General features: G+C 45.3%; 1 protein-coding gene across 1 annotated transcript in view; it reads left to right on the forward strand.

Moving 5' to 3' along the window:
• Positions 1 to 16,274, forward strand: part of LOC128979911 (chromodomain-helicase-DNA-binding protein 1-like) — a 130,389-nt gene that overhangs the window by 25,865 nt on the left and 88,250 nt on the right. Inside the window, 1 exon segment of the mRNA XM_054398306.1 lies at positions 8,462 to 8,529. Within this exon segment, the coding sequence (XP_054254281.1) occupies positions 8,462 to 8,529 (68 nt within the window).

Below are 16,274 nucleotides of genomic sequence, written 5' to 3' on the forward strand. Positions count from 1 at the left end.
GGCGGAGATATTTATAAAGGTTTAATAAATATTTATTAACACTATATTACAAGTGATATACAATTGGTATTTACAGGTTCTAGTATTCAGTTGGAAAGAATCAACTCTGCAGAATGTATATATACAGGCACTTTGAATAGTTTGAGGAAATCTATATGTTTAGAAAGTGAAACTAAATTGGAGTGAGGTAGAGAGAGAGAGCGGGGGGGTGAGTGCTTGTCGGGAATCGGCAAGCCCACAAACAGGCAGTTTGCACAAACTGCCCCAGAAACTCTATGAAGAAATGTTCGGTTTACTCACTAACTGAAGAAAGTTCTCGAGGTTCTTTTCTTGATACTGTTTATATTCCTGGAAATCGTAGCACGGATGTATCGTAATAACGTGATACAAATGGCGCCGACCGTGTGGTGCCATGCCACATGGTAGCGGCTTCTCTCGGACAAAGGGTCCTGGAAGATTACCGGTGATTCCCGGAGGCTTTGCAAGTCAGTTCGCCGAGTGCGCTGTGTGAACAAGCTTGCCGCTCCAGGGGAAAACCCTTGTCGATGCGGCTGCAGGATACGGCCAAAAGCGGCTCCTCTGCGAAGCTGGAGCGACCCTTTCCGCGATCTTACGGAGATCGGCTGGGGAGGGTGCCGGTCCTTTGGGCAGAAACGGCGATTTGCGGCAATGCACTCGAACGCTGCCGGTTCGAGTCCCGGGCAAGGCGGATCTCTCGGCGGCAGAAGGCACGAGGCAAACATGGGCACGCACACGGGAACAGGCATGGGTATTAACACGGAGCACCGAACACAGATACCGGGCACGGAGCACGAGTTTACCGAAACAACCCCTATTTAACATTTGCCGCATGGACACTGGTCCAGTGAGCATCCTTGTTAAACAGAGCAATTGACCAATGAACTGATGTTTCACCAAATATAATGTGAACATAACTTGTGAACAAAGCCAAGCATGGGCATGTCGTCGGAGTGCCATTGTCCCAAATGACCCATGAGATTGTCTTACTCAGACAAAGTGGCGCCCAGCCTTCCCCCCCCACTCCAGAGGGGAGAGGGGGTTCCAGCTGAAGACGTAGGCCATGTCCCACCACTTTAAGGATATAGCCTTGGGCACAGGCATTATTCACCACATTCCACCCCCTGCTTATGGGCAAGTGTATGTGGGCAAATGTTGCTCCAGGAGTAAACTTGTTTCAAATAAATTATCCTTATTTATATGAACATTGCAAGAACATTATACATATAGTCTTGCAAACTGTATAACTGTACCTTAACCAGAGCATACTGCAAAGCAGTATAGGGTAGCACCTGTTCTGAGCTTTGTATTTGTATTCTGTGTTTCAGTTTCCACCCCCTGACCGGTGATTGACTTCTGGTCCTTATGGGGGAGGTTTTCATTTTCAGTGCAGGATGTCTGCTGGAACAGCTTCATTCTGTGGGTAAACAAAACTCGCTGTGGCATATAGAAGCCAGGCTTGACAGTTAGTAATTTGGGATAATCCATCGAGTGCTTATTCGATGTGTTTTCCTGTTACTGTCTGTGGCTTCCCAGGCATATAAACCTCTGGGTTTAGCCAATGTCATAAGCACAGTTCCGATCAGAGGTAGCTTCACTAATACAGGTTGACCCACGTGCAACTGTGTTAGTGAGCGTGGGGGTTTGTCCTCTGGACCCCCTGGTATGCAATTGGCATCCCTTGCTGGTTCAGTGGGGCAAAGTGCCTTCACTTTGGGGCTACCATAATTCCCCCAACGGTTGTTCACAGTAAAGACTGCAGAAGGCAGACGCTTATCCCAATTGCTCTTTGAGACATTGGCATGCTTTTTAATGAGGCCGTTTGCCCTTTTGACCATGCCATTAGCCTGAGGGTAATATGGGGTATGGAATATCCATTTGACCCCTTCCCCTCTAGCCCAGTCTTGGACTAAGGCTGAGGTGAAATGTGACCCATTGTCACTTTGTATACATTCAGGCATAGGCAGGATGCTGAACCAACTTTTCAGAATCTCAATGGTTTGAGCTCCTGAGGCAGCAGTAGTGGCTGTAGCCATAACTAGGCCTGAGACCACTTCCACTCCTACCAGTATGTATCTCTTCCCATGTGAGGGTCAGAGTGGACCAACATAATCAATTTGCCATGTGCTCCCTAGCACTTTATACCTTTTGATATGTTGGGCTGGAGCCAAATCAGGATGGTTAGCTCTTAGCCTGATCTGACACTGAGGACAGGCTGAGACAATGGTCTCACATGTGGTCAGAGGGACTGGCCACCCCCTGGATCTACATTCGTAGTAGAGGTCTGACTTGCCTGAGTGGCCTCTTTTAATATGCAGCCACTCAGCTAGTCGTTCCCAGTCCTTTCCCTCGTGACTGATCATATTGATTTTTGCTAAATCATCTGCTTGCTGATTCCAAGCAGCAGCAGGGGTTTGCTCTCTGGAGTGTCCCTTTACCCAGCCCACTTTAATAGGCCTGGATCAGCTTATTTCCAGTAGCCTTTGCCAGTCAGTTGCCCTCCAAACTTTGGTGTTACCAACTATCCACTGATTTGCTTCCCACTGACAAATCCATTCAGTGGCACGTTTAAATGTAGTATATGAATCAGTGTATATGGTCTCCGCACCATTTTCTGCAGCCAGCATAAGAGCACGCAGTTCTCCAACTTGAGCGCTGCCCTCACCCTCTTCAGTGACAGTTTTGCATGTGCCAATCTCCAGAGCTGCAGCCTTATAGTGCCACTGCGATCCTACCCTACGGGAGGATGCATCTGTGAACCATACTCCTTCTGTATTGGAGTCGGTAGTTAATTCAGGGGCTACCTGAATTGGAGAAGGCTTATAGGGTTGGCATAGCAGAACAGTATTTGGATTGATGGGCTGCTGCAGTTTAGATACCTTTGTGGGTCCTTCTCTTAGAGGCATAAGCTGTGCAATCCCTTCCAGATAAGCATACCATTTTCTCGCAGTAGCTTTCTGGGCAATTCCCTCGGGTGGAGGAGTTCCTTTGAGGATTGCTTTGAGCAGAGAGAAAGGGCCTTGCACTACAATATCCTGTGTAGTATGACGTTTCTCTGCCTCTTTGACAGGTCGGGTTAGGGACAGGAGTCCCTTTTCCCATTCAGAGTACCTCCTTTCAGCATCTTTAAATGCTGTTGAAGAGAATGAGAGGGCTCTGCTAGGGCCTTTGGGTCCCTTTTGGAAAATCCCACAATAGGAGGCATGCTCGGAAAAGCCCCATTCTGCCCTCAAGGGGTCTCGTGGGTGTAGAGGGCCCAGTTTCTGGTAAGCCTTTAATTCATCTTTCAAGACTTTTAGGCTTTCAGTATGTCTTGGGGTCCAGTCCCAGACTCTGTGCTTTCTAAGCAAGTCATAAAGGGGACGAGCAATTACTGAGAAGCCTGTAATATGCTTTCTCCAGTAACCAAAGGTACCCAAGAGTCGTTGAAGCTCCCTCTTGTTGTTAGGGATTTGGCCCTTCTCAATACCTTCCAGAGCATCCTCTGGCACCGATATTGCCCCTGCTACCCACCAGGATCCGAGAAATTTAATCTCTTGGCTTGGGCCTTGACATTTGGCTTGTGGAACCTCTAACCCATTACTGGTTAACAGTTCCCAGATGGCTGCGGCTACTGAGCCCACTTTATCTTTGTCGTCCCCCCCCCCACAAAGATGTCATCTATATACTGATGGACACTTACATCTTTTGGGATTTCAAGAGTGTTTAGCAATGCTGCTAAAGCATTGTGTGCGATGGTACCTGAGTGTTTGTACTCCTGCGGGAGACGATTTAAGGTGAATTGAGAACCTTGCCACGTGAAAGCAAACTGAAGTTTGTCCTCCTCACGCAAAGGAATCATGAAATACATGTCCTTTATGTCCAGTGAGGCCATCCAGGTGTGTGATGCAGCTTGGATTGCTGTCACAGTTGCTGTCAGGCTTGGGACTGCGGCTGTGAGAGAGGGTGTGTTGCTGTTAAGCTTCCTGTAGTCAACGGTGAGTCTCCAGCGTCCATCAGGTTTACGCACTGGCCAAACAGGAGAATTGTAAGGTGAGTGGGTTCTGGTGATAATTTGTCTCTTTTCCAGGTCTGCAATCACTTCGGTGATGCCTTGTCTGGCTGCTGCTGGTAGTGGGTATTGTGCAACACAGGTGATGCTCGATGCAGGCAAGGGTGGAGCGACTTGTAAGGTGCCTATCCGAGCAGTTTTGGTTCCTCCTGCTCCTATTCCATAAGAACCGAAGCACCATAATGTACCATCGGGTAGATGCCATCGCTTACCAGCCAAAACATCAAATCCTAGGGTGTTTTCTGGGTAAGGACTTAGGGCAATGTCGACCAAGGTACTTTGCTTGTCGCCAGGAAGCCACAGTCGTGTTTTAGCTAAATAGCAAATGTGAGGCGTTCCTGTAACACCCTCTATTCTTATCCTCTTCCGGGACGGTAGGATTCTCAAACGTTTGGCTAGTTGCACATTTAAAACACTAATTTGTGCCCCCGTGTCAATAAGGAATTTTACAGCAGTTCGATTAGGTCCGGTGGGAATCAAAATGAAAAGTTCGGGACCATCAGACCATTGGCAGGTGTTAATGAAGCGATGAGTGAGGCCTGGAACAATCACCGCTGTGTCTAGTTTTTTGAATTATTTGGACTTTGGCAGCGAGGTGCAAAGGGATTAACTTCTTTGCTAGGAGAAGTTGTTTTGGGGCTGTAGCTGCAGGTTTTATCTTCCCCTTTGCCGTGGCTGCTGCAGTACTTATCCCATTTCCAGCTGCCAGATTTATTTTGTGCATGTAGAACCATTTTTTTCACTAGCCATTTTGGCATTGGCTCTACAACACGTTTAGGGATATTCAAAGATAGTGCTACTTGGCACCACTTCTCCCTTGGTGAGATGGAGCGTTTAAAAATGCGTGGTTTATCTCTCCGCTGGTAGGAATTTCTCCCTCTGGGGCTCCCAGAGTGAGTGCGATTTGAGTCCAGGCTGCTGCGTGGGCTCGCAGAAGCTGTGGCAGGAGAGGCTTTGGTGTGGCACACTTCCTGCTTTTTCCCCCGCGGTGCCACCTCATGGTTGCCTTTAAATTTAGTGTGGCGTTTCTCGCCGAACGGCCTGGGTGTTACCATGTGATCAGAATAACCCAAATCTCGGCCTTTCAGGGATAGTGTCATTAACAGTTCCTCCCAAGTTGGGTGGTGTACCCGGGGACCAGTAGAAGTACGGTTCGCCTCGATCGCTCGTTCAATCTCCTATTTCTTAGCATCACATACATTTTTGAGACCTGCCGGTAGCCCATGAATCAAAAGTTTTAGTCGTATGGGGGTCTACCGGGGCATCCAATGGGGAAAGATGTGCTCTGCGATCATACATTGCTTGAACGCATGCTAATTTTTTAATCGCAGCAGTGAGTTCTGCTGAACTTGTGACTACAATTGTCTCTGTTGGTTCACCTCTATCTATGGGGTCTAAACTTCCCGCCCAGTGAGCGACTCGGGAAGTTAAGGACTGGTTTCCATCTGGACCCATACCCAAAAATGCTTCATGACCCCAGGAGCAACCTTTCGCTTCACTGCGACTCAAAATAATTGTATCTCCGCCCGATTCCATAACACGATACAGAAAGTCTGTTACTGTTTCATCCGGTGCACGTGCAAATGTCTCCTGCAGTTCACGCAGTTTTGTTCCGCTGTACAGGCGCACATGAGTGGTCGTTGTCCCTCGGCCACGGCGGCTGTCCGTGTATTGTTCTTTGAGGACGGGACACAACCGAACGGGCTTGCCCCATATGGGGTCTTCCTCGGAACTGTAATCCGTGGACTCCTGGTCGGTCGAGTCTCTCTCCGTTTGGGAGCTTTTAGATTTCCTCCAGGATTTGCCTTTCGGAGCACTGCTTACAGGCAGATTCTGTTCACGCGCTGCCGCTGACGTGCTGGGCTGAGCGGGTGCATTCAAATTCGCCGTTCGCGACATTCGGAGGGTCGGTTGCTTCCAGGAGGCTGTCGGTCCGAGGTCTCGCGCTGCGTTAGAGTTCGCTATTTTAAAGTCCTGTTCGCGCGGCTGCGGTGGGGGTAGCTCGTAAAAAGACGGCAGAGGTGATATGGCTCCGGGTGCCGTGTTGTCTCTGCGGACTTCGTCAGTGCTACGCGGTCGGAAAGTCCCGGGAAGGTTTGAAACAGAGTCCGTGTCTGATTCTGCTAATGCTCTGATAGCAACGCTGCTTTCTTTAATTTGCAGCTTTAATAAATCATGGAGTTTCTGGTTCTGTGCCTCCGACTTCTCTAACTCTCTTTCTAGCAACTTGTTTCTTTCGTCAAGTTTTTTAATCTTTTCCTCTAATGTTATAAATTCGTCCTGTGCTCGTGCTATGCAGGATCCGATCGCAATCACCCTGTCCTCGGCCGTTGCTGCCGGCTCAATGCATAGCTCGATCACATATTCGGTCAGGCTTTCAATGATTTGGTCCGAATTTATTAAATTTTGTCTGGCCCATTCTATGTCTGATCTTTTCAGTATATATCCCATTCTGCAGAAATGTTCACCTATCGAATACCCCTTTCGCTGCGCCATAACTGTTGTGAAGTGTAAATTCTCGCCGAAAATAAGCGGCGGAGATATTTATAAAGGTTTAATAAATATTTATTAACACTATATTACAAGTGATATACAATTGATATTTACAGGTTCTAGTATTCAGTTGGAAAGAATCAACTCTGCAGAATGTATATATACAGGAACTTTGAATAGTTTGAGGAAATCTATATGTTTAGAAAGTGAAACTAAATTGGAGTGAGGTAGAGAGAGAGAGCGGAGGGGTGGTGGTGAGTGCTTGTCCAGAATCGGCAAGCCCACAAACAGGCAGTTTGCACAAACTGCCCCAGAAACTCTATGAAGAAATGTTCAGTTTACTCACTAACTGAAGAAAGTTCTCGAGGTTCTTTTCTTGATACTGTTTATATTCCCGGAAATCGTAGCACGGATGTATCGTAATAATGTGATACAAATGGCGCCGACCGCGTGGTGCCATGCCGCGTGGTAGCGGCTTCTCTCGGAACAAAGGGTCCTGGAAGATTACCGGTGATTCCCGGAGGCTTTGCAAGTCAGTTCACCTAGTGCGCTGTGTAAACAAGCTTGCCGTTCCAGGGGAAAACCCTTGTCGATGCGGCCGCAGGATATGTCCAAAAGCGGCTCCTCTGCGAAGCTGGAGCGACCCTTTCCGCGATCTTACGGAGATCGGCTGGGGAGGGTGCCGGTCCTTTGGGCAGAAACGGCGACTTGCGGCAATGCACTCGAACGCTGCCAGTTCGAGTCCCGGGCAAGGTGGATCTCTCGGCGGCAGAAGGCACGAGGCAAACACGGACATGCACACGGGAACAGGCGCGGGTATTAACACGGAGCACCGAACACGGATACCGGGCACGGAACACGGAGCACGAGTTTACCGAAACAACCCCTATTTAACATTTGCCACATGGACACTGGTCCAGTGAGCATCCTTGTTAAACAGAGCAATTGACCAATGAACTGATGTTTCACCAAATATAATGTGAACATAACTTGTGAACAAAGCCAAGCATGGGCATGTCGTTGGAGTGCCATTGTCCCAAATGACCCAGGAGATTGTCTTACTCGGACAAACTGGTGCCCAGCCTTCCCCCCCCACTCCAGAAGGGAGAGGGGGTTCCAGCTGAAGACGTAGGCCATGTCCCACCACTTTAAGGATATAGCCTTGGGCACAGGCATTATTCACCACAATGACTATGAATTAGAATTTATTTAAAAGCAGACTTTCATATTTCCTTCATTATATAAAGAAAGAAGGTAAGCATTGTGATTACAAGTCTTTCATCATTACTTTGGGTGTCTTCTATTTTGTCAGACTTAGCTGATCATCATTAAAACTAAACAAAGGAGTTAATCATAAATAGTTAAAATATTTATAGCCGTTGCTAAGTAGTCTTTTCCTGAAGACTCTCTTTCAAGATAAAAATGATCTAAATTTAATCTCTGAGATTGATTATAGAAAAATAATTTTCAGAAGGTTCATCAATTTATTTATTATTTATTGTTTAGGAGTGGAGACAGAAGAAATATACATGCTATTCTCAAAATTTTCTCAGTGGTGTTTAAATGTGAGAGGATATGAAAGGTGAGAGAGCTCTCATAAAGGGCAGGAGATTTTATTAGGCTTTTGATAGAAGCTTCACCATGATCAACTTGCAGTAGTCTAAACTATGACTATATGCAGGCACAATGATTATATTTTTAAGACAGGTTGTTTTGTAGTGTTTTCTAGAGTTCTGCTGACAGGGTATATTCATAGATGGAGAATTATGAAATCAATAGCAATCCTGATCTTATTCAACTCTGAGGGAGTTGAAGAGGATAAGGCATGAAGAATATGATTTCAGTTTGAAAGTGGGAGCTTTGGTAATGAATTGTATATATTCCTTCCTTCATCTACAGGATTCATCAAACAGTGAAGGCTCTGCAGATGACTCTTCCAGTGAAACCGAGAAGAAAAAACACAAAGAGTAAGATGTATTATATTATTTTTATAATTTTTTGTTATTGTGACATGATGCTTATAATTATCCAGGCTTCACTTCTCTGCACTTAAAATACATAATCTTGTGCTTCTCAATTTTGATTAACATTTTGGAATATTTCAAAATAAATACTCTCAAAGGAACATGTATATCACAATTCATTTCTGAGTAAAACAGACTGTACTACCTACAGTGTTGCTGAAAAGCATTCATCAGCACTTTCTATTTTTAAAGTAGTCTTATTTGCAGCATATTTTTGAGCTGAAGATCCTTCCTGAAAATTATTGAAGAAATAGGAAACTACTTAAGTAGGTTGTCTCAGATAAAATTTAACTTGGAATCCTGTACTTCATGCTAAATTTTTTAACACATTAGAGGCACACCCTCCCCCCCCCCAAATATTACCCATTTGACAGTAATAAACTGCCTTCTAGTCCATTTATTGAACTTGAGCTGGTTTTAAGCTGTAGATCAAAAAAATTGTGAAAAAGGTTATATCTTCTCATTGGTAATGACCTGTGTGTGGGTGGTTTGGTTTGTGCTTCAATTTTGATTTATACATATTTTGAACAAGTATGTTTGCGGTTATCTGGCATGCATAGCAGATTTCTGTATATATAACTTAGTACAGGATCCAAGCCCTAGAGTATAGTGTTGTCTAGATCTCCAAATAAATGCAAGTTTATAGATTTGCATGGGGTCGGAGAGTTGGTGGGTTTGGAGTGGTTTTTATTTTGGGGAGGTTGTGGAGGTTGTTACCGCGATGCAGAGACGGGACAAAGCTTGATGCAAGCAAGGTGTCAGTTTATTGTATACAGCTTTTCCTTTATATAGGTTAACATAATCTCAGAAGGTAGCTTGTAATTGGTCATTAGTATGTCCAGGTGACAGCTGTAAACTCATAATTGGCTACAGAGAAAAAGTATCATGCGAACGCATATATTTTTCCAAGGCTTAATCAAACGTCAGACAAGAGATAAAGGATTCTATAACTCTACATTCCACTGTCCTAACTTTTGCCTGGTTCCTGTTATCAGGTAACTGTGTAACCCCCTTAGGTCACAGTGACTGTTAGGAGCCAGCTGTGTTTTTCTTTCTACACAGCTGCATTCTGTTCCCAGGGTTTATGACCCACCAGGGTTAAAGCATCTCCTTCTATCAGTAAAGCAGTGTCTGGGGTCCTGGTCCCTAAATCAATTCCATCATTTCCCCCTTCCTGTTGAACAAGGAGAATTCTCTTAAGAGAACGATTGATTAAGCCTTGTAAGCACTGAAAAAGACAAGGTAACAAAAGCAATAAAAAGAGCAAAACAGCAAAAGCATAAATGATTGTCTTAACAAGACTGCCAAGCCAGCCAGAAACAGTTAAACGACCGAGATTGCAAGGTCTTCCTCTGATTCATGAGGCCAGAGCTGGCCAGGCTCTATCCCCACAAATAAGGAAAACATCTGCAGGCAGACAACAAGGATAGGAATGCCTCTTCACTTCTATGAATTCAGTTTGATTGCACCATGCAGTATAATTTCTGTACCTCCCTTTCTGCTGGAGTAACATCCTGAATACCTGTGGCCTTGTCTGATGTAAACATAACACAGTAATCCATTCTTACCGATCCTAACATACTTATCTCTTGAGGCTAGTCAGATTTATCTTTTCAAATCCTGTACACCCAAAACCATGAAAGCTTTTAAGTGTGCCAGGAAGCACATGTAGAATGATCTTTTCAAGTTCAGTGGTTCAGTTTTCTCAGTGATGTCCTTTCACCCATTCACTGATATGCACACCAGACAGGTGCTGAAGGGATTGGCAGGCACTGATACGGAGAGGCACGGCATGTCTTGTCCTATGGCCTTGGCAAGCATAACCCACACGTTTTGCTGTGGCTGCTTTGAGATCTGCAAGGCTGCTGCTGCAGTCAGCATCCAAAGGATGATGAAAGCACTGGGACCCAATGTGGTCCAAAACCTGTTGAGACACAAGCATATCCTCCACCCGAGATTATTAATGCACTGGTGGTAGTCAAAGAATTGAAATGACGTGTCATTGGGGTTTCCTGGGAATCATCAGAGAGCTGCAAAAAATTTAAAATTTAAAACATACATAGCTTTGTTTAACTAGGCCTCTGAAGAGTCCCCTGCCATTCCACCCTCTTTAGTTTTTGCAAAAGTCTCTTCAGTGTACCATGTGGGGGAATGAGGAATACAGGGAATATGAGCGATACCCCACAATTGCAAGACGAATTAACTTTACCAGATAGGTAGGCTGGGCTATTATCTATTCCTGGGTAACTGAAGGAATTGATTTAGGGATCAGCACCCCAGACACTGGAGATATTGTATCTCTGATGGGTGGCAAACCCTGGGAACAGAGTGCAGCTGTGTAAAAGGAAAACACAGACAGGTCGACTCCCTAGTGGTCACTGTGACCTGTGGGGATTACGCAGTTACCTGATAACAAGAACAAAGCAAAAGCTAGGATAGAGGAATGCAGAATTACGGAATCCTTTATCTCTTGCCTGACGCTTGCTTAAGCCTTGGAAAAAATACATGCGTTCGTGTGATACTTTCTGTAGCCAATCACGAATTTACAACTGTAGCTTGGACATACTAATGACCAATTACAAGCTGCCTTCTGATATTATGTTAACCTATATAAAGAAAAAGCTTTGTACAATAAATTGACACTTTGCTTGCATCAGGCTGCGTCCCGTCTCTCGCATCACAGCAGGTAACCGTTGTTTAACTATAACATTCTGGTGAGTTAACATATAAATCTACATAAGCATATTCCCTAATTACATGACATTAAGGCATTGAGACATTCAGTCCCAAATGAGAGGTTTCCTCGGGGGACACTCGTGTGATCAGCTTCAGATCTGTTGATTTTCAGATTCATGGGCATTGCTGTTTGTCCCATCCTTTGAGTCTGGTGCTGGGCTCTGCCATGCTGGCATCAGGAATATAATCCTTATCTTAAAACCTTCAGAAACACAAAAACCAAACCAACATTCTATAACGTTTCTAAAATAAACTCTTAAGTCCTGCTAATACCAGAAAAGTCCTTAAACCTTTAAAAACTACATGACAATTAAACCATCAATGTGCAAGAAAACAACAAAAAAGATGGTATATTATTTAAAATGCGCTTTTCAAAATGAAAACTTATTTACCATATATATAGAGAGCTCTTTTTGAAATTGCTGGCACACTCAAAAAAAAGAGGTTCGAACCAGAAAAAAGAGAAAAAAAGAAACCTTAACCTATAAACTCATAAACCCAGTAGCACTTACATGGTATTATGGTTATTATAAAAACACAATTACAAACACTAATAAATTTCCCACGTCCCTTACAATCAGAAATAATGATAAAAGCAATACATAGATATTAAGTTTGCATTCACAAAATGGAGAAATACCTTTCTTAACAAAACTTAACACTGTTACTTTAAAATCAGAACACAGGTTTCTGCAGACCGTAAGCGGCTGCAAACAAGGGAGTGAGATAAGGAGGGAGAAGGAAGGGGGGGGAGAGAGAGAGGGAGGGGGTTGGCAAACAGCAGTAAGGAAGGCACTTTTTTCTTTTTTTCTTCATTGTTCACAAGCTGTTGTCTTCAGAAATGTGCAGATTTTCAAGCTTTGAAATGAAGGTTCTGACTGCATGAATACTGCCTTCAGCTCCAAAGTTGCTTTTTCACTAATTTCTTGGTGATGAAAAAACTGTGACATTTCTTTAAAGAATCAAGGGCTGTAAACGCTCCTGCTGGTGTACGAGAGCAATGGGAGCCGCAGCCACCGCCTCCTCCACGGGAGAAGCCAAAGCCACCATGGGCACCGCCGCTTAGCTCCCTGCTGTGGCCCAGCCAGGGTCTATCACCTCCCCCTGATCCACACTGCTGTCCATGCTGTAACTGCCTGGATTTTTTTCTTGCACCCACTTCAGCATTACCTTAAGATCATGGTCAGAAACAGCTTTGCCATGCTTTTTAAGGAGCTCATATACGTCTCTCTGTGGGGATGATGCTTGATTCCCCATAGTATCCCACAGCTCACCTCGCTTCCTGGAGGGGGACTATGCTGACCGGCTTTTTCCTGCTTCCTTTCAGCAGCTCATTCAAAGTTCTGTGAGACTTGTGGCAGGACCATAATTTAGTGGCTAATCGCCTCCATCACGTCGGGGTCACCATTTTACCATGATGCAGAGATGGGACAAAGCTTGATGCAAGCAAGGTGTCAGTTTATTGTATACAGCTTTTCCTTTATATAGGTTAACATAATCTCAGAAGGTAGCTTGTAATTGGTCATTAGTATGTCCAGGTGACAGTTGTAAACTCATAATTGGCTACAGAGAAAAAGTATCACGTGAATGCATATATTTTTCCAAGGCTTAAACAAATGTCAGACAAGAGATAAAGGATTCTATAACTCTACATTCCACTGTCCTAACTTTTGCCTGGTTCCTGTTATCAGGTAACTGTGTAACCCCCTTAGGTCACAGTGACTGTTAGGAGACAGCTATCTGTGTTTTTCATTCTACACAGCTGCATTCTGTTCCCAGGGTTTATGACCCACCAGGGTTAAAGCATCTCCTTCTATCAGTAAAGCAGTGTCTAGGGTCCTGGTCCCTAAATCAATTCCCTCAGGTTCTTGCTTGGGTGGTTTTTAATTTACTGCTTGCAGGGAAAAAATCTTTTAAGGAGAGAGTTGATGATATAACTTCTGGGACTAATGCATATTTAAGTGAAAGAAGCGTCAAAGCAGTGATTCTTAGGCTTCCTGATCTGAAATCTAATGAAAAGGTCTCTGTGTAATCATAGAATCATTATACGGTTTGCAGGGTTATATGTATAATGTTCTTGCAATGTTAATATAGAATCATAGAACCATAGAATCAGTCAGGGTTGGAAGGCACCACAAGGATCATCTAGTTCCAACCCCCCTGCCATGGGCAGGGACACCCCACACTAGATGAGGCTGGCCAGAGACTCATCCAGCCTGGCCTTAAACACCTCCAGGGATGGGGCCTCAACCACCACCCTGGACAACCCATTCCAGGCTCTCACCAATCTCATGGTGAAGAACTTCTTCCTCACTTCCAGCCTGAATCTCCCCACTTCCAGCTTCATTCCATTCCCCCTAGTCCTATCACTACATGATATCCTAAAAAGTCCCTCCCCAGCTTTCTTGTAGGCCCCCTTCAGATACTGGAACGCCACAATAAGGTCACCTCAGAGCCTTCTCTTCTCCAGACTGAACAGCCCCAACTCCTTCAGTCTGTCCTCATAGGAGAGGTGCTCCAGCCCTCTAATCATCCTGGTGGCCCTTCTCTGGACACGTTCCAGCATGTCCATATCCCTCCTATAATAGGGGCTCTAGAACTGGACGCAGTACTCCAGGTGGGGTCTCACCAGAGCTGAGTAGAGGGGAAGAATCACCTCCCTCGACCTGCTGGCCACACTTCTCTTGATGCAGCCCAGGATCTGATTGGCTTTCTGGGCTGCAAGTGCACATTGACAGCTCATGTTGAGCTTCTCATCCACTAGCACCCCCAAGTCCCTCTCCTCAGGGCTGCTTTCCAGCCAGTCAGTGCCCAGCCTGTGTTTGTGCTTGGGATTTCCTCGACCCAGATGCAGGACCCTGCACTTTGTCTTGTTGAACCTCATGAGGTTGGCTTGTGTCCACGTCTCCAGCCTGTCTAGGTCCCTCTGGATGGCATCCCTTCCCTCCAGCATGTCTGCTGCACCACACAGGTTGGTGTCATCAGCAAACTTGCTGAGGGTGTACTCAATGCCACTGTCCATGTCACCAACAAAGATGATGAACAAGACTGGTCCCAGGACTGATCCCTGAGGGACTCCGCTTGTCACTGGCCTCCACTGGGACATGGACCCATTGACAGCCACTCTTTGGGTGCAGCCATCAAGCCAGTTCTTTATCCATCTCATGGTCCACCCATCAAACCCATGTGTAACCAGTTTGGAGACCAGGATGTGGTGCGGGACAGTGTCAAAGGCTTTGCTCAGGTCCAGGTAAATGACATCAGTTGCTCGCCCCTCATCTATTAAGGTTGTGAAGGCCACCAGGTTTGTCAGGCAGGATTTGCCCTTGGTAAACCCATGCTGACTGTACCAAATCACCTCTTCACTATTCTTCTGTCTCAGTAATGCCTCCAGGAGAATCTGCTCCATGATCTTACCAGGCACAGAGGTGAGACTGACTGGCCTGTAGTTCCCTGGCTCTTGCTTCTTGCCGTTCTTGAAAATGGGCGTAATGTTTCCCGTTTTCCAGTCAGTGGGGACTTCCCCAGACTGCCTGGAGTTTTGGAATATAATAGAGAGGGGTTTAGCCACCTCATCTGCCTGTTCTCTCAGTACCCGTGGGTGTATCCCGTTGGGTCCCATGGACTTGAACACTTTCAGGTTCTTCAGGTGATCATGAACCTGTTCTTCACTTATGATGGGCAGTTCTTCCTCCCGGTCCTTGCCATTAGCTTGCATGACTATTCCAGGAGTGTGGCTGGAGGCCCTTGCAGTGAAGGCTGAGGTAAAGAAGTCATTGAGAACCTCAGGCTTTTCCAGGTCACTTGTGACCATATTCCACCTTTGAAGGCCATAATTAGTAGTATTTGAGCATCTTGGTCAAAGATTTAGCAACTGTGAGAGCTGAAATCCCCCCCACCAACAATAACCAGGCTAGCTCAGGCTGGAAGCAAACGAAAGCTGTATTTACAAGCAAATCTACAATCTATGATGAAATGCAATGAATATGTACAAATATACACAATTCACAACATTTACAAATATATACAATCAACAGAAAAAGGGCAACCAAGCCCCCTTTGCTTCCCTCAAAGGGGCCTCTTCCCCTATGGGCCTCCTCCCCATCCAGAAGGACCCCAACCCCCTGGCAGAAGGCAGAGAGTTAAGAAGCAGAGAGGCTGTTAAACTTAGCTTGCCAAGGTCAGTGTGTTATCTTCAGCCAGAAAAGAAGCAGCAGCAGCCAGACAGAAGCCCAGCAAGTTGCTAACTCAGACTCCGACTGCCCCAACTTTGTTTTGAGTAATGGTTCTTAAACATTTGTATCTATCCAATGGAAGTGTTTAGAACAATCATTATTTTGCTTTCTTACACCCAGTAGTGACTTATTTACATTCCTTCCCTTTCTCTGCTCTCTGTAAAGAAATATTCAAAAGATAGTTTTAAACCATCATCGCAACCTTTCAAGAATACATGCCAGAGTTTTCTTCCCCTTCCCCCCCCAAGCTATTAAATTTCTCTCTACGGAGTCAGAGGTAAGATACTGTTGATCAGTGGATAGGACTTTCCTATTGCAAAATAGAAGATCTTGGCTAAGCAAAAGCATAGAGATACTGCCACTGGGAGTCATAAGTGACTTGTGTCTTGCATGGTTGTGAAGCACTGATGTGGAAGCTCAGTGGGGGCTTTTTGGAGTATTCTGGATTTGCTGGGACAAAATCCTGGACCAGCCATGGGCTGCAGGCCATTATCAGTTCTGAGTCAGCCAGAGCAGCTGACCTGAGTTGGCTACAGGTGTATCCTGGACCATCAGCATCACACTCACTATAAAGGGGGAAGTTTGCCCAAGAGAGGGGAGGTTTGTGTTTGGTTTTCTGCTTGTGCTTGGGCTTCTTATGACCTTCCTTTTTCTTTCTGCTCTTGAGGATTTCTTTCCTGCTTAGTGTGACTGGTGTACTTTTGCTAGAATAACTTT

Source organism: Indicator indicator (genome assembly GCF_027791375.1).
Source record: "Indicator indicator isolate 239-I01 chromosome W unlocalized genomic scaffold, UM_Iind_1.1 iindW_random_scaffold_91, whole genome shotgun sequence".
NCBI lineage: Eukaryota > Metazoa > Chordata > Aves > Piciformes > Indicatoridae > Indicator > Indicator indicator.